General features: G+C 39.0%; 1 protein-coding gene across 1 annotated transcript in view; it reads right to left on the bottom strand.

Moving 5' to 3' along the window:
• Positions 1 to 290: 290 nt before the first annotated feature.
• The window catches only part of ddb1 (damage-specific DNA binding protein 1), a 31,394-nt gene continuing 13,872 nt past the window's right edge, over positions 291 to 17,812 (bottom strand). Inside the window, exons 11-27 of the mRNA XM_083900374.1 lie at positions 17,211 to 17,286; positions 17,019 to 17,127; positions 15,873 to 16,051; positions 14,819 to 14,982; positions 13,171 to 13,278; positions 11,907 to 12,114; positions 11,653 to 11,748; positions 11,194 to 11,305; positions 10,360 to 10,483; positions 9,371 to 9,535; positions 8,506 to 8,600; positions 6,567 to 6,737; positions 5,279 to 5,388; positions 4,428 to 4,597; positions 2,988 to 3,090; positions 2,449 to 2,572; positions 291 to 914 (exon numbers count right to left, since the gene is read on the bottom strand). Coding sequence (XP_083756500.1) covers positions 831 to 914; positions 2,449 to 2,572; positions 2,988 to 3,090; positions 4,428 to 4,597; positions 5,279 to 5,388; positions 6,567 to 6,737; positions 8,506 to 8,600; positions 9,371 to 9,535; positions 10,360 to 10,483; positions 11,194 to 11,305; positions 11,653 to 11,748; positions 11,907 to 12,114; positions 13,171 to 13,278; positions 14,819 to 14,982; positions 15,873 to 16,051; positions 17,019 to 17,127; positions 17,211 to 17,286 — 2,198 coding nt within the window. The 3' untranslated portion in view covers positions 291 to 830. The remainder of the gene's footprint in view (positions 915 to 2,448; positions 2,573 to 2,987; positions 3,091 to 4,427; positions 4,598 to 5,278; positions 5,389 to 6,566; positions 6,738 to 8,505; positions 8,601 to 9,370; positions 9,536 to 10,359; positions 10,484 to 11,193; positions 11,306 to 11,652; positions 11,749 to 11,906; positions 12,115 to 13,170; positions 13,279 to 14,818; positions 14,983 to 15,872; positions 16,052 to 17,018; positions 17,128 to 17,210; positions 17,287 to 17,812) is intronic.

The raw sequence follows: 17,812 nt of genomic DNA, 5'->3' as shown, positions 1-17,812 counted from the left end.
TTAATTGCAATTAATCAAATAATTGTATGCCATTTATCAAAATATGTCCACTGCACTTACATTTTACCTTCTGGTGCCACTACATCATAGAATTCATAAGAATCTATCCTCCTGGGATATCACAGATTACCTGAAGAATTTCATTACTATCCGAAAATGTTTCAGCCTGTGTTTGAAACGACAACGATAAAGCAATTATCAAACAAAATGGTGATTATAATAACAGCAGAGACAGACGTTGAGGATACTAAACGTCAGAAAAGAGACAAATTGAAACACAGGTGTTACCAGTACTAAAGCAAAATTTATTAAAATAAACAAAGAAAACATCACACAGACAAAATAGCTATAAATCTATCATTTTCCTCAATTTGTTTCTCATACAGCGTGTTTTACTCCAGACTTCAACAATAACCTTGAAACGTGTCAATCTCAGATTTAGAAGGGTGTAGATGATCTGCTATGACCTTTAACCTGTCAGTCACAGTCACAAGTAGTAGGTTGAACTAGTTATAGTCAGACATTATTCCAAAACAGTCGCACACAAACTCCACACTCAGACCAATGTCTTAACTTTGGTCTTGTTGTCGTTGTGACAACAAAGCACTTTGCCTAAAGACGGCTGACTAAATAAGCAGTGCTACACTTCGTCCAGCACAGTCACCAGTTCACATATCATTGAAGTCTGAAGGACGAACATGCACAGACTCTTTATTTTTATTTACAAATCTGCAAAACCCAGTCCCGTCCCCTTCCATGTTGTTTTTCCGTGGAATTCCTCCTCTGGATGCTCCTCCTCTCAATCAGCAGGAGTCCAGGTGGAAGTGAGGTTAGTGAATCCTCGTCAGCTCTTCCACAATCTTAATCACCTCGTCCACTGTGGCTTCACGTTTCATGCCGCTGCCGTCATCGATCTGAAATTGAACGGCACCGATGAGCTTTCACTACTGTGACAAACCCCACTGGTGTTCATTTACACCACATTAGATGGACAAATAAGCAGGTACTTTTCCCCCTGTTATCTATCTGCAAATAACCGAAATACTTAATTACCACAAATTTTATATATATCTAAATTCCTGCCGGCCAATAAAGTAAACAACCAAAGATTTATTTTAGCTGCAACTAATAGTCTGGGGCATTATTTTATATAGCTATGGCACATGTGATGATATATAGAGGTAACCGTTAAATCAGTTCATGAAGACAATAGCCAGATCACCCGATTTGAAAATAATTAGTGGTGGCCACGCGTCTTTAGTGCATGGCACGTTTCCATGACGACTGACCAGAAAAAGACTTGCGTGACATCATGTTTACGTGACTCCCGTTTGTTAAAATCAGTCTCTAAAGTAACGCTAAACTGACGCAGCTAACACAGCTAACTGGTAACCAGTGCTTGGACTCCGGTGTCGCGGCACGTAAACATGACGTCATGTACGTCTTTTTCTGGTCAATCGTCATTGAAACATGTCGTGCATTAACACGCGTTAACCTATTGCACAGCACTAATAATTAGTGCTGGGCACGTTGACGCCGTTAACCGCATGACACGTTTCCATGACGACTGACCAGAAAAAGACACGCGACGTCATGTTTTGCGTGACTCTTGTTTGTCGTGTTGCTCTTTACGTCTAATAAACAGACCACACCAGTTCGACTGTAGACGCGCTAACGGCAATAAAGGAGCTAACGCAGCTAACGGAGCTAACTGGTAAACAGTGACTGGATTCCGGTGCAGCGGCACGTAAACATGACGTCACGCGCATCATACGCCGTTAACGTGCCCAGCACTAAATATAATCATTCGTTTCAGCCTTCATTTTCAACTGCAAGATATTTTACAATTCTTGCAGTATATTGGGTTTTAAAATTACTTATTTAAATATTTCTAACTTTATGTTTTATTATCTGGTCTTAAAGGAACACAAAGAATTGCCTTCATAAGTTAAAAGTGTTTCTTAATTGCAATTTGAACAATGTGAGTGAAGACGGGCTCAAAGCAGAATAGAATTATTCATCTGCCAAAGCTGTTTGGCAGATATAAAAAAGAAAGGGCAGCACCACCTGTTCTACTATGAAAGTTATTGCCTGTTCTTGCTCACAGAAGAGCAGGCAGCTAATAAAAAAAAGAAACACAAATGACAACTCAGTGTTGTCATTTGTGTTTGTGATTCTGCAGCAGATGTTTCTCTGGGACCTGTGTTTTTGCCTTTTGCCTCGTTATTAAACCAACTATCATAACCGTGCCGTTACACTTCACTGCAGGCTGTACCAATCAGCTGGCAACGAAAAGTCATGATTAAACTGGCTTTAATGCCTTTTTAACAAGGGTCCAAATGGCTTTTGTGTTTTAACACACTGAAACGCAGAATACAATGAAACAAAAACACACAATTCAAATTTCACATCGTTCAGCATAGAGTGGATGAAAATGAGCTCCTGTACCTGTAGAGTACTAACGACCTCCTGCATCTTAGCTCGGCCGAGATCCAGGAAACTTTCGATCAGATCCCCATCGATGAATCCTGTGGCCTGCTCCGTCTTACGCTCGGTGTGGAAGGACCTCCAGGTGCAGCGGAGTCAAGGAAAATCAATACATGGCTGCCGTATCGCCTTAGGTACAATATGAAATATTTCACCTCAGGAACAGGCAAAAGTAATATTCAGTGTGATGTAAATGTGGTCTAATGAAAACACATTTCAGACAGCCAGACTGGTATGGTCAACCAAATAAAATGTAGAATCAATTTACTGATTTACTGACTCTAGATACAACTCATCATCAAATCATTGGCTTAGTTGGAAGTTGTTTATTTCACATCTTTGTAACCAAGTAAAGTGAGTCTTATCATCGGTCATTTTACTGTGTGTGTGTGTGTGTGTGTGTGTGTGTGTTTACCCACATGACAACCACTCTGGTAAGTGCAGTTTGCTTGTGTCACTGTGACAGATGGCCAGTGTCGACGTGTATATAAAAAGGATATAAGCTGTGCTCGATCTTGCCCACGCTCTTGATGACCTTGTTGAGACGGTTCTGCAGGTCCAGGAGGAGGCTGTACCAGCCCTCGGACAGAGACGTCACCAGACCTGACACACGGGAGCAACGAAAGATCATTAGTGTGACTAGAGCAACCCTAATGTAGATGTCATTCTTGTACGCTAAGGCTATGTTGGGAGTAAGGTAGGACAATTTAAATCATTTATGAAGTTTTATTTTACTCTGCAATTTCCCTGTAAATCCTGGAGTCCCTGAGCTTTGAGGAAGGAGTGCGCTTTCCCCTGTGCTTAAAAAAAAATCAACTTCTGTGACAGTAAGTACATTACTTTCAAGCTCTAAGGAAATTATTTCAAGTGAAATTGACAACAGAGAGACTTGGATTGTGAAGAATAAAGGAGCAAAAAGAGTTTTGGGACAAACTACCAAGAACAGTTTGGAGGACATTTCTCCGACTAACTATTATTATTATAATATGATGTAGTCATTTTCTTGATTAATGGTTACTTTCATGTTGTTTCTTTTAACAAAAAGTCAAATTATGTGTGTTCTTCTTGAATGTCAGTCATTTGTTTATGCAGATTCTTTGTTAATTGCATGTATTCGTGTTTACATCAGTGTTCTCATCCCATCAGAGAAATGACCACCAACAATTAATAGATTCCCTAGTGACAAATTCATTCAGGGATTGTTTCCACATTATGATGAAGTACCATCATCATAACCATAAGTACTTGCTTTAATAAATTACATAAAAACGAGTTAAAATTACATAAAAAAAAGTCAGGGAAAAAAAAGGTACTTAGTAAAAGTTCCTTGCTCTTTATTTAACCGTTATCAGTCATAAAAGTATCTACTTTATGTTGAACCAGGTAAAGCAATTACCTCACTTACCACCTCTAAAATTTAAGATGCGTTAAAATAATGTGCTCTTTCAGTGAGCCCAGTGTTTCAGCTTCAAGAACAGAGAGAAATGGATTTATTACCCATTCTTTTTGGGTAGAATAAACATGTGCCTCTGCAGCTTCTCCCAAAATAAATCTCATATATCACACCGTCTTGTGGAATGATAAGACTGGCAGGGGGATTTTTCTTCATTATACACTGCTGCCCGTTTTGGTTTACAGGCTACAGTGGAAGACTTTAGTGGACTGTACAAAGGTGGTTCTCATTTCCTGTTAAACTTTCCTCAGAGACTTTTTAAAAAGAATCGCAAAAGGTGCTGAGGTGATATAACACACAGCATGTTGGTGGTGTGGGACCACATAAGCTAATTTACTGCTGTGTCTAAATGATGCCCTCTATCTTTCTTTTCCTTTTTTCTTTAGCCCCAGTTACTTTCCTACCAGTAACTAAAGTTATTTGTGCAGTTCCAACCTGTGTGCGCACGCGCGCGCTTGTGTGAGTGTTAAATTGTGCGTGAGCCTACCAATCATGCCGTTAACTGTGCCAAAGAGCACAGAGCCTTGGGTGGGTGTGGAGCTCTCGCCCAGGTTCTGCAGCACCAGCGAGCCGTGGCAGAAGACATTGACAAACTCCCCGAGGTGGAAGACCCCCACCTCCTGCAGGTGCTGCCGCTCCTCATCTGTGGTGGCCGCACTGACAGTTGGAGAGAGAGAGGAAAATGGAGGGGATTATAAAAATGTGGGAGGTCGAGGTGTAAAAACAAAGACAAAAAAGATGTCAAAGACAAGGTAAAAGAAAATGGTGGGGCGAGGGGGGTGAAGAGTCATAGATTAAGGAAAGAAAAACAGGTGGGATAAGACATATTAGAGACATTGGAAAAGGTCAGCCAATGATGGCGAGATAATGGATAAAGGGGTGAAGAAACAGTTTGAGAGCGTAAACGAGAGACGCAATACAAAACTAAAGGTCAAAACCATTGAGTGATCTAAACTGAGGTATTAGTTGGATAATAGGTGGTGGCATAAGTGTAATACACTCACTTTTAGGCCGCATCCTTTTCTTAAAATAAATGTGTGGGATAGTTAAGTGAGTAAAATGAGAAAGGCAGCCGTGCAGCTAAAGCTCAGCAGCCAGATGACTCATAATTTCCAGAGTAAATGCAAGGACAATTGTGTTGCACAACGTGTCCCAAGGTTGCTGCTCTATCAAATATCATGGGACGAGGTGTAGCCATCTAATGACCCAATGACTTCAGACAATATTGACGAGAATTTCAGTGAACTCCACTGATTAGGGGGAATGGTTGATATTGATGAGCAAAAGAAGGTGAATCCACTTCAGCAATTTTGTTGTGACATTTATTGTTTTCCTCACCTGTCCTTCTGGCAGACAAACAGATTGAAGGCGTTCTCTGCCCCCAGGAAATTGTCATCATCCAGGATTTCGACCGCGCTCATCCAGTTAGGATTAAAGTCGCGAGCAATCTGACCAAAAAACAGCAAATATCCATATGGTTATTGAATCTTTTCACTCTGGAAAATCCAGACCTAAAATGTCATATGTAGTTTGTGTACATGCTCACAAACAAGATATTCAGCATGTTAACTGGTGAGCTTTAACGATGCTGGAAGGTAGATTTATGTTAAAATAAGCCAAGTGGCCTGTTGCACCGGATACATGTGCGAGTTACTCCACTAAGTGGAATCAATCTCCTCATTAAACTAATCAGTGACTAAATAGTGGTTTATAAATGACCTAGTCTTTAGACTGTGTTTGGGATTATTTGGGAGAGAGGGAAACAACCTGTAAACATAAAGTTGGATTATTATGTTATAAAATTGTTTCTTAACAGTTGTTTATATACCAACATTAGTATTTTGGCTTGTTTTCAGCATCCTATGGGACATATCTGGTTCATTAGCTGGTAAATACCACACTATGTTCACCAGCGACATCTTAAATGTTTCTGCCATTTAGTGCCAGTCAGGTGGCATTAAATAGATTTTCAGATCTCTGTTGGCGAAAAACAGCTGCATGCTGTGTCTAGAAAAAGTGCTAATGAGAGAAGAGAGAGTGAACAAAAATAGTTAAGCTGCAGACTCGAAAACCAAAACACTGAGGGGAGACATTCTATGATGCCCCACAGAGCTGAGACTGTCAGAATGAGCCTGATCCTTATTTGAATAATAAAACAATAATGACAGAGCTACCAAGAAAACAGTATTTGAAATATATGAAGACGTTAATGTTTAAAATGTAAAGACCCTTCAAAGTATATATTTACTCTGTAAGAATTCTGCTCCGTTTCACTCTCTCCACACTAATTACACAGAGCACAACAGCATGCATACAGCAAAGTGTGGGACTCGTATCGCTTCATCTTCATCTTCACAAATCAATTTTACACCTCACTCATCAAAAGAGTGGGAAGTGCAGTATGTGTCAGATTGGAGAGGCAAGAAATAAAGTCATTTATACACACCAAAGAGAAAAGTTAGAATGTGCAGGCGTGCACACAAACACACACTAACCCAAGTGATTAAAAAAAAGTCACCGACTGTGCCCAAAAGCAGCAGATTTCGTGAAAACCCTAGTTTAATGTCTACCTTCTAGTTTTAAAGCCACCATGTAAAAACCTCGAGTTGTTTTCTTCAGATCTCACCTCTTCAAAGTTCCCCTCCATAGGTTTGTATGCCAGCAGCAGGACCGACCTCATCAGGTCTCCCACCAGAATGAAATCTCCTTTGGTCTTCAAGTAAAGGGCCATGATGTTGTTGTAGTGGTTACACTCAGTTCTCAGTTCCTTCTCAGCCGTCCACTCGTACAAACGAACCTTAAAACAAAATTCAGATGAGCAACTGTCACATTACAGGCAAAAAAAAAGGGCATAAAGGCTTGACATTTTGTGCCAGCAGAATCTAACGAATTATCCAACATATCAGACTCATCCTGCCATCACTGTGGAAGCAATGTGCCTCAGTAAGTGTGAGCCTGACGTGCTGATTAACAATCTGAGTTGTCAGCTCACACACATTAACAGTTTTTGGCTAATTACACTCGCTCACAATGGGAAAAAAATGTGTGTTTGTGGGGTGTATATATGATATTCTCTCACTCAATAATGTTAAAATAATTTAAGGATGAAAGTATAAATAAACCTTTGGAAATCAAAACGTATTTTACTAGATGTGTTGTACTTTAAATGTAGAGTCCCCCTTATGTGTACATGCTTCTGCTCAAAAATGATATCTTTATAATCTCTACACTCTTATTTCCTAAGACAATGCTTCACAACCGTTTAATAAAGAACCTCTGATATTATATGAAGTTTAAAGCCAAGAACATGTCAGAGTATCCCGTTAATGAAATGAAAAAGTGATTAATGAAGGTGTTTTACAACCAACTAATGTCATAATGTTGATTATGGTTTGTACTGAGGCCACTGTTTAAGGATTTCAGTGATGGATTAGTTGTTAATGGCTGTTAAACCTCTGAGTGTAAGAGTTTAGGTGGAAAACTTTGCTCTGAGATTCAACAACACTGACATAAAATTAAAGAGGAGGTTTTCAACCGAAAGATTTTATGTGATGAAATGAAAATAAAATGTTTCACTGAGGTAAATGTTAAATAAAAGAGGCAGTAGGAAATTGGACACACCGTGGGATGACTTCCACAAATCGGTAATCCATAACTATTAAATTTTTAATATATTAAGATAAAGCTGCAATTTAAAAGCCTTAACCTTTTTAATCGATCTACAGCTTAGTGCGAAAGTGTGAAGTTCAGGACAGTGAACGGGAAGCCGTTTCTTTCAAACTGTTTGTGAAGTTATTCAAAACACCAATTTATGTGAAGCAAATCGATTTAAATATTGAAACTGAAAATGACAAAGAAAGGGCTTTTATCCAAAAATATATCACACACTTCTTAACCAATCAAAGAAAAGAACGTTCAAACACAAGAGTCACCCAGAGGTTGCCTGAGTGTGAACTGAATATGAACTGAATCCAACTCAAATAATCTAGAAAATGATGCTAAACAGATAATTTACCGTCTTGATTCTGGTAAAAACAAACAAACAAACAAACATGATATTTCTGAACATGAAAAGCATCCAGACTGAATTAAATGGATTTCTGCTCATCTGGCTTGGTCACAGTCTCTTTAAAGCCCAAAGTGACATCTTCAAATCTCTTGTCAATCACCAGTCAAAAACATAATGATATCCATTTTCATAAAACACACAACAAGAAGAAACACAAATAATCACATCAGGGGGGTTTTCTCTGGTCTAGTGCAAAGTGTATAAGAAACTAAAATAGACATATGAAAGAGGCACATAGTCAGCACCTTACCAAGGGCTAATGGAGATGAAGGATTATAATTGCATTAATAACAAGTTTAAATTAGTTTTTAATAGTAAGGTCTGCAGTAAAAAATATAATCTAGACAGATTAATATGAAGAAAGCCTTGAAGCAAATATAATATTCAAACTTAATTTTTTTTGTCTGGGCCTACACATTAACGTAACTATACTAAAGACAAGAAAATCCCAAGTGCTTTTAATGTCTATCTGAAAACACCTTCGAGCACCACTTACTGTACTATTGATGCTGGCCAGCAGTTTGCCATTGAACTCCACCATAGAATAAACGGCACCTTTTACCTCCTTCTCTGCCACCGTTTGCAGCTTACCTGCAAAAACCAGCACAAGGTCAGTCAACACACAGTGAACATCCAGTGTTTCATTGGTTTACTATAGAAGTCGACCGATATGGTCCTCGATTTTCTACGACCGATGCCGAAGCCTCTCCAATCTACATTTGATGTCTGCACTGCAGTGCAATTATAGCCAATATTATGTATAACAGAATAATGTATAAACAAAATATCAAATACATGAAAAAGTAAGAAATTTTTTAATTAACTGTTGAATGATAAAACATTTTTTTTGACTGATTAATAATATTAATCAGCCAATGCCGATTATTAAAAAATTGCAAATATCTCCTGCTAGCCAAGAGCTAATGTAAACAACTCTAGCACCTATGAAACCTTAATCATAACGGAGCATTGCATACCATTCAATAATTGTTTGAAAGATAAATATAAAGAAAATACTTAATTCATACTACAATTCATACAAGCTACAGGAAAAGAAGCAATGCAACTTGAGTGAGATATCGGAAAAGAAATGTGGGGAATCAGTGAGGGTGAAGGTGAGAAGAGTGTGATGAGAAGAGATAAGAAAATGATTAAGTGAGGAGGGAGACGAGAGCAACGTAGGACAAAGTGTCCCTGTGTGAAAAACAGGACAGAGGACGGAGGGAGAACGAAACCAGATGAAGGATTAAGAGAGCAAAGCAAAGTAAGTTGTATAAGGAACAACACAAGAAAATTGCATTTTGGGCTTTAGGTTTAATGAACACAGAGAGTCAGAGATTCAGTAAAGCCTGGCCACTGACCGTCAGTGTAGTGGAAGACAACAATGCGTCCCTGCTTGGGCTCAGCCTCCTCTGGGTACACCATGGCGGTGCCAACAATAAAATACACTGATGGGTCTTTTCCCAGACGACATGACACCATGCTGAGGGCATACTCGCTAGGGAGGAACTGATGGGCATGGAGAACTGATACAAAAGATACAAAACACACATTTTTTATGAAATGTCCTTGGGCATTAAGCTTTACAGGATTATTCTATTGTGTTGTCTCATTGTATCAAGTCAAAAAAACATGAAGGCAGACATTAAAAACACTATGCAGACGTCAACATATTAAGTGTAATCAAGAGAAGGCTACACAGTTACTTCAAGTCTTGATATTTAAACTAAAAGATCAAAAGGCACTGCCAATCAGGCATGAACCCTATTACCATAATTGTAAAGTTTCATGAAAAAGTTCTGCTCTGGAAATTAAATGATTACAGACACAAGAACAGATGCGTCCATCTGATTATGTCTATGTCAAATATGAATCCATTAGAATAAACTTCATACAGCCAATGCTGTTTATACAGCAGCTACAAGGCATTTAAATAGCCTGTGACTGAGATGTGAGGCAATGTTTCTGACAAACCTCAACGGAAACTGCAGACAAGTGTAGCACTAACTGAAGCACGGATTAAACTGATTATACAGAGTGAAGACTGCATTTCCTTTTAATGAACCACTGTGCTGGGGTTCAATTTTGACTGAAAAATGTGCATAACCAATCCCTTATTTACATCGTATTTACATTGAACATACCCTTATTCATGCATGCATGGTAAAACCTACATGTTTTTTTAAACGAAGACATGGTGCAGCAAAATATGCATTTCAAAACAGAGGTCTGGAGTGAAAATGGTCAGCATGTATTGACCCGATTGTCCTTTGAGCTGTGCACATTATTTTCCAATCAGCAGCTCCATGTGAAAGTACCACATGTTTGAGATCAAATGGAAATGTCTCACCTTCAAAGGTGTGCTGATCCACGACAAGCAGACTGTGGACCTCTACTTCTTCACCGAAGGAGGTCTCGTGGGGAGAGGTGCTGCTGGGGAAGAGCTTGCTGGAGCTAACGCTGCTGGAGAGAGCCTGAAAGGACGGGGATTTATGAGACGAGACAGAAGCCAAAAGACAAAGAGTCCATTTCTACTGTGTATACTCAGCAGCACTGTTAAGACGCATCTGTTGAAGCAGATGTGCAGGCCTTAAAATCAGGTAACCATTTCTCTGGTCATCATGTGACTTTTGTTTTTAACAAAGCAGAGCTGCTAAAGCAGTAAATCTAAAACACAAATAAAATATACACTTGTCCCTTTGGGGAAGCAATAGAACCAAGCTAAGTTGTCACTGTTGTGACATGTTGTCACTACAAATCTGGCTGAAATTACATTTCAAAGGAGAATATGTTTTGGTCCTACTGTTCTGTCTCGTCTCAGCTGAAACCTTATTAATCATTTTTGCACCAAAATAACAATACATTTTGTTTAATGTGAAACATCATTTGAACAGCTACATTGAGCTCCACTACGTAAAGCACTTAAAACTGATTGCACACCTCGGTCTTCATGAATTACACTCTCCAATAACCTACATGCCTCTGGAGTAGGACTGAAATAAAAATACATCAATAAATTGATAGGCAATATATCTTATTCTTTTGAAAATTATTCTTCTTTGGAGGTGCACAAAAACAATTGCTGATTAAAATGAAAATTAAACAGAATTAATCTCACTAAACCTGCTTGTTGACCAACAAAACAAGACATTTGTTTTACTGACACAACATGGAGCAGTGGTACCTGAGTGCTCGCACTGGGGCGAACAGCAGATGTGGTGCCGCTTACATCCTGAATCTCCACCCTGCTGGATAGAACTCCAAAACACTGGGACACCTCCTGGTAACAGATCCGCCTAGTGGGTGTTCACAGTTGGAGAGAGAAACAAGAGGAGTGAGAAAAAAACCAGCGGAGGACATGAAGGGGGCAAACTGCAGTAAGTTTTGGAGAATTTGGGTACATAAACAGCCACTAAAGTATATTTAGCTTTAGCTATATTTACCACTCAGCTACCTGAGCAATTAGAATCCACCACATTGTAGCAAAACTTTTAATATCTAATTTTAAAATGCTGAGTCAGGTTTTCCACTAGAATATTTACACACAAAAATAATTCACCAAAAAAAATCCAACAGAAGATGTAAGACAAAGATATGAAAAACATGCAGTTTGTTCATTCAAACATGGAATAAGAGATCTGACCTGGGTGACTCATAGAGAGGAACTGTGCGAATGTGGAGTTTCTGAATCTCGTCAATGGTACCAATGGTCAGAGTGCTGTTGTTGGCCAGAGCCAGACTGTTGACAAAAAAAATGACAACATGAAAATCCAAGTGTGTGGTTCTCAAATATCAAAATAAAACAAAGGACAGGTTGTATAGATGTGAACTCATGGATGAGTTCTTCTTTATAGGTTCCCATCAAGGTGCAACTGGACAAATCACTGAGCTGCTGACCTGTCAGGATAGCCCTCAGAGTTGAGTGGGCACATGTAGTTGACCTCCTTAAGGTTGACATTGGAGAACACCAGCTTGTGGTTCGAGGAATAGATGACAGTTGGTCGGTCAGAGCAGGCGAAGACGTTTGAAGTGGAAAGTGATCTGAAGGTCCTCAGCACAGTGGGCTGGGTGCCAAGGGTGACCTTTTTGCGCTCACTTAGGGCACCTGGATAGAAGAAGTGTAATTGCCAGTTTAAAATGAGGGTCTTAACGTGAAACAGAACATGCATCTCCTGTTTAATGTCAGTGAACCCTTTGTCTCTGTAATTTTAAAGTGTTCACATTGCACTTCAATGAAAAAAGAAAATCGAAGAAAAGATCTTGCAAATCTCATGCCACTCACAAAGCACAGCAATCACAAGAAATACACATCAATCGCATTCTTTGCTCGAGCTGAAATCATTTTTTTATTTGAATAACACAATGTTGTATAATCAATCAGTGTTGAGATATTTGTTCTCCTTTTTCTTCCCCAGTACACATAATTGGAAACGATCATTACAGCAAAATAACATAGCCATGACTCCCTGATTTTGACTGAAATTAGAAGATGTTTGCAAGAAACATGATTATTATGTTGTTATTCATAGTAAAGTGTTTGGGTATAGCATTACTGTGATTTCCAGAGATTTATTGTAACTGCTGTGTGACAATTACAGCTGAGACAAATTGTCCATTAACAGAATAGAAAGAAAATGAAATCTACAACTATTACAACACTCAGACAACCAATAACAATGTTAATTCAGGTACAAATGCCAAATAAACAAATGCAAACAAGTTCAAGGTTTTCAGCTGTAATTTGCCACTTGTTGTACCATGAGGATATGTACAGTGCATCTTAAAGTTTTGATTTAAATATATTGATCACAAAAATGGTGATTTAACAAAAAAGCCTGAATCTGTAAGATAAATGAGATGGCGATGTTTATGCAAAAGCCGGAAACTTAGTCAGACAGTGAAAACTGAATGAATTTTGGCTTTAAAGATTCTGAAATACATTTACAGTGTGAAAGAAAGATTTTTAAAGTCAAACTTCAGGCTTCAGGCTGGAAAGTTACTCTCACAATAACATCCAGACAATATGTTGGCAGCTGCTGTTTTCAGTATTGAAAAATGTTCTCAGACAGCCGTCTTCTGCCCTGCCTGGAGGCACTTATCAGTCCAAGTTTTATGAAGCTCATCTCTAAGCTGTGTAGTGATGGTGGTGTGAAGGACCTACCAGTTTGCAGGTCCAGACCAAAGTAGAAGAGCGCTCCATCACCCAGGGCACAGAGCAGGTAGTAACTGCCTTCAAAGGTGGTCATGAGGATTGACCGGGGTATGATCTCTGCGGTCACACACACACACACACACACACACACAAAACACAAAATTATTTTCTCCTGTATTCTGGAGACAACGATTAACTGTGGAACACCAAACTGATAAATAATGACAGCAATGTTTCCATTCGCAAAAATATTTCAGGTTAATTGGCCTGACAGGTAACTATCTGAAAGAAAACATTTGAATGCTGCAGGGTAAATATGAAGTCCTCTGAGCTCAATTACCTCATAACAATGGGCTCTGATTTAGTGTTTGTTGTTAAGTGCTGCTGTTTCACAACAGGTCAGTGGAAATGTTTTCATGCAAATGAAAAAGAAAACTAGAACAGCACGGTGGCAGCTTTTAATTCAGAAGTTTGCTGTTCATAACTCGTAAAAACTTAAGTCTGCAGTCAGAATTGTCTTATTAGGGGTTTGCAGAGTTTGAGAAAACAAGCAGCTGTCAATCAAGCACACTTGAAAAATAAAGTGTGAGTCTGTGGAAAAAGAGTGTGGAGAAATTCTTAAAGGATGAAGCATCCTAATTGGAAGGTAAGACTCCTGTCTCTGCCAGTTCACCGTGTCTCTGGTGACACATGACTTCTTCAAAAATGCACCCAGAAAGAGAGACCTATCTTGCACATTTACACATATCATTGAAATATTAAGTGTGTAAATGGTGCACTTATGTTTGTGTTAAGAGCACAGGTGATGCTCCAATACTCAAGTATTTCCAAAAAACTAGGTACTTAAAAAGAGATGTCATTGGCATCTATTAATACAAACCTAAGTACACGGTAATAACATACATTTTACTGCTATTACACTAGACATATTTCTAGAGTTTCTATATTTGACAACTGAAAGCCACAGGGTGTGTGCCCATTATAAGGGAATGGAGGCCAGAGGCTCTTACTAAATATTATGTCAGATTTACTATATATTCATCCATTCATTCATTTATTCATTCACAAGTCCCTCCTCCACAAAATGTGCAAAACAGGGGATGTGCAAAAACATTTTTGGTAATCTTACACTGAAGAGAATAGTTGCACATTCTTTCCAGCTTAAAAAGTTCCCAAATCAGACTACCACAAACTCTAAAACTCAATAAGTACATTTTAGTTTATTTTACTACGGTTACGTCCATGCATTGAAAGGTGTATATTAATTGTATTTCTCCTGTAAACATGAAATGGATCAACAGTATGAATTGTATTCTCAGGATAGTGTTCCCTGATCATGCAACATAAATAATAAGTGGTTATTTTTGTTCACATAATGCAAAAAAGTAATTAAAAAAACAATAATTAAGGTGAAAAGTACATTGAACTAATCCCTCTCTGGGTCTATGATCAGGCTGAGGTTTTCTGGGGTGGCAAGCAATAAATGAAATATATATTTCACCTTTGTAAATGTTTCACTATATTGCATTTGCTGTTGGGCCAAATACAGACGTGTTCCTTTGGGGTGACATTATCTCTGTCCACCTTTTGCTCTGACCAAGTCACTAACAGCTTTCCTTTTCTCATGTCGGTGCTCTCTGCTTCGCTCTTTTCTCACCTCCCCCCAGCATTTCCTTGTGCAGAGCTGTGAAGCAGGGCAGTTTGAGAACACGGGCTGAGATGTCAGTCCACAGTCCCACGGCACAGAGCGGTGACTCAGTGCCAGCCTCCCCCAGGGGCGTGATGTCCAAACAGGCCACCTCGTGCTCCATCTCCGTGGTACTGAGGGGGGTTAAGCGGACGTGAGAAAACCGATAGTGCACACTGTGTGACTGTGAAATGTGTACAACTAAATTTGACATGTTAGCGTTCGGCCATTCCACAATGTGTGCTCTCTTAAGGTGCTACGTTTAGAGGGAGTCGTTCTGTGAACTGATCAAATCAATCCTATTCTGAATCTCCTAAATGTGTTAATGCATAAGCGTGTTTAGTATAGATTGATATGCATTTCCAGCTTTCATAACAATACACATTCAATGTGATTACTGTACTGAAGTCACTATCCTTTCTTATCGCTAACAATCTAAGGCCACAAATCATAGACAATAAATAATTAATGGGATTAAATAGGAATTTTATATCTGATTCACTGTATGAAATAAAACTAAAAAATGCTGCATACTGTGGTGATTATTTACTGGTTGCCATTTTTAGAAGCTGTGTTCCTGTCTCTAAAAAATAATATATATATATATACACCGACTCATAATTTTAACTACTGTGATAATATTGGCTCAAAGCAGATTTGGTATAAAAGACACTAATAGACATGAATGTAAAGCACAGAATCAATATGAAGCACAGTACATAAAATATATCAAATTGACCACATATTAGGAAAGACAAACTTAAAATGAAGGTAAAATACAGGGTAATAACAAGCATCTGTGAATCACCAGTGGTATTATGCATGCAGTCATTTGTTCTCTGATGCTCTATCATGTTACCTCTTCTAGGACAATTTCTGGGATTTAGCCATTTTCTTTCCTGACATGAAAATGTAGATGTCTGAAGTTGACTTTCTACAATACCAAAAATCTTGAGACCGGATAGATAATCGATCGAGAGTGTCTTGTGTGTGTGAGAGAGTGAGAGTATTGTATATGTCAAACCTGATCTGTTTGAGCTCCCCTGCCAGGATCTGCAGGTAGTAGAGGGCACGACCAACAGCAAGCACCACTTGAGTGTGGTTGCAAGCTGCAACACTGATGTTCCTGCCCTGTGGTTCCTTCCATTCACTCACTAAAGCCTTGCTGTCTTGGAGCACCAAGCGCACAGAGCCCGACGTTATCTGAAGGCACAAAGTGTTTTTCTCTTTAAAGATCATTTTTGTATTGAATTTCTTGGTGACAGAAAGGGTTATGTGGAAACAATGGAGTTAAAATATAAAGCCTTTTCAAAGCACATCCTGCCACTTGTATGTGGGAGACATATATATTGCACAACACGCAAATCACCGCCTCCTTCCAACACGGCTAGGGCTAAAACAGTCTGAGACGGTGTACTTCTTAAAATTTGTTCATAAATATTCTTTGGCCCAAAGCTTCAGTTATATTTTTTTAGGGCTATGTTTTCACATTGGAAAATAGTTTGGCTGCACTGTTCAGTAACTTGCAATGTAGTAAAACAGAAAATTGTTATCCTGATTTTAATGTAAATAAAAAAAAATCATAATATGAAATTTTTTGTCACATCGCCCAACCCTACCCTTAAGTAATCCCTCCTCCATCTTAAATTCATCCATCACTGTCTCAATGTCCTCATACATACACTTCTCTGCCACTCCTGACTTCCTGATACAATACAACAGTTCCTCACTAAGCAACCAACCATAAGCTTTCCTATAGGTCCACAAAGACACAGTACAACTCCTTCTGTTCTTCTCTATACTCATACATCAGCACTATCAATGCAAAAATCCCATCTGTCCAGTGATACTTTTCTTGGCATGAATCCATACTGCTGCTTGCTATTATTCACTTATTTCCTTAACCAAGCTTCAACAACTCTTCTGCACATCAAATTGAATTTGAAGGAAATACAATATTTATATCAGGTAAGTGCAAAAAACACTTATTTTTGAACTCTTAAATCCAAGACTTCCCTTTTCAATCATGCATGATTCAGCTCCAGCAAAGTGTGCCTCATCAAAACAGAGAGAAGTCTCCAAAATGACATTAAACGAAACTAAGTACGTTCTGATTAAGCACATATTACACACGACAGAAGTGTAGGCATGCATGAAAGTGTATACAAACTTGAATAAGCTGCTGGTGTGCCACATTGCCGCAGTAAAACGTCTGCTGGTTGTCCACAAAGCCGGGAAGTTCAGTCTCCTCCACTTCCTCTCCACTCAGCATCAGCACTCTAGAGGAAAACGCTCTCTTTAGTTAACAGCATTCAAAACCCGACTCTAAACTTATCTGGCATGCAGTGCAGCAAACACTCACCGTGTTTGACCCACAAAAGACAGTACCAGCATGTCATCGGTCTCTCTGCCTGCCTCAGAGCGAAGTGGCCACAAACCTTGAAGCAAATAAAAAAGAAAACATAGTGTTATAAAGAAAACATATTTTCTCTATCACTCTGGAAGGTAAAGAAATACAATATCTAGCCACTACCCAAGTCGATTTTAAACCATTTCATCTGTCAAATGTTACCATGTTGGAAGATGTGCAGGTTGCAGATTCCTTTTTAAGAGCCATTGATTGGCTGAGTGAATAATTGCCTCTTATCAAGAGGCCAAGTGAGAAGGCAGAATCTGAGACTTTAAGGGCAGAACTAGTCGATGAAATGCTGGAGCCTAACAAGTGCAACGAGACCTTAAGTGGCCCGCGTCTCATTTAAGTTCCAACAACCTGTCTGGAGAGAAGAAACCCAGTTTGCTTGGATTAAGCGCTGTCTGCATCATAAATTCTTAAACTAAACAGTGAATTCCAATTCCTTGCTTAATCCTCAATCTAAAAAATGTGCGCTCCCTCTAGTGCAAGTGCTGTCCCGATTCTCAGAAAAATTAAGTTGAGGGGCAAGTTTAAGGGCTGTATCGCCCTCA

Source organism: Microchirus variegatus, assembly GCF_963457635.1.
Source record: "Microchirus variegatus genome assembly, chromosome: 14".
NCBI lineage: Eukaryota > Metazoa > Chordata > Actinopteri > Pleuronectiformes > Soleidae > Microchirus > Microchirus variegatus.
Note: the sequence above shows the minus strand (reverse complement) of the source record. Positions and strands in the feature narration are given on the sequence as shown.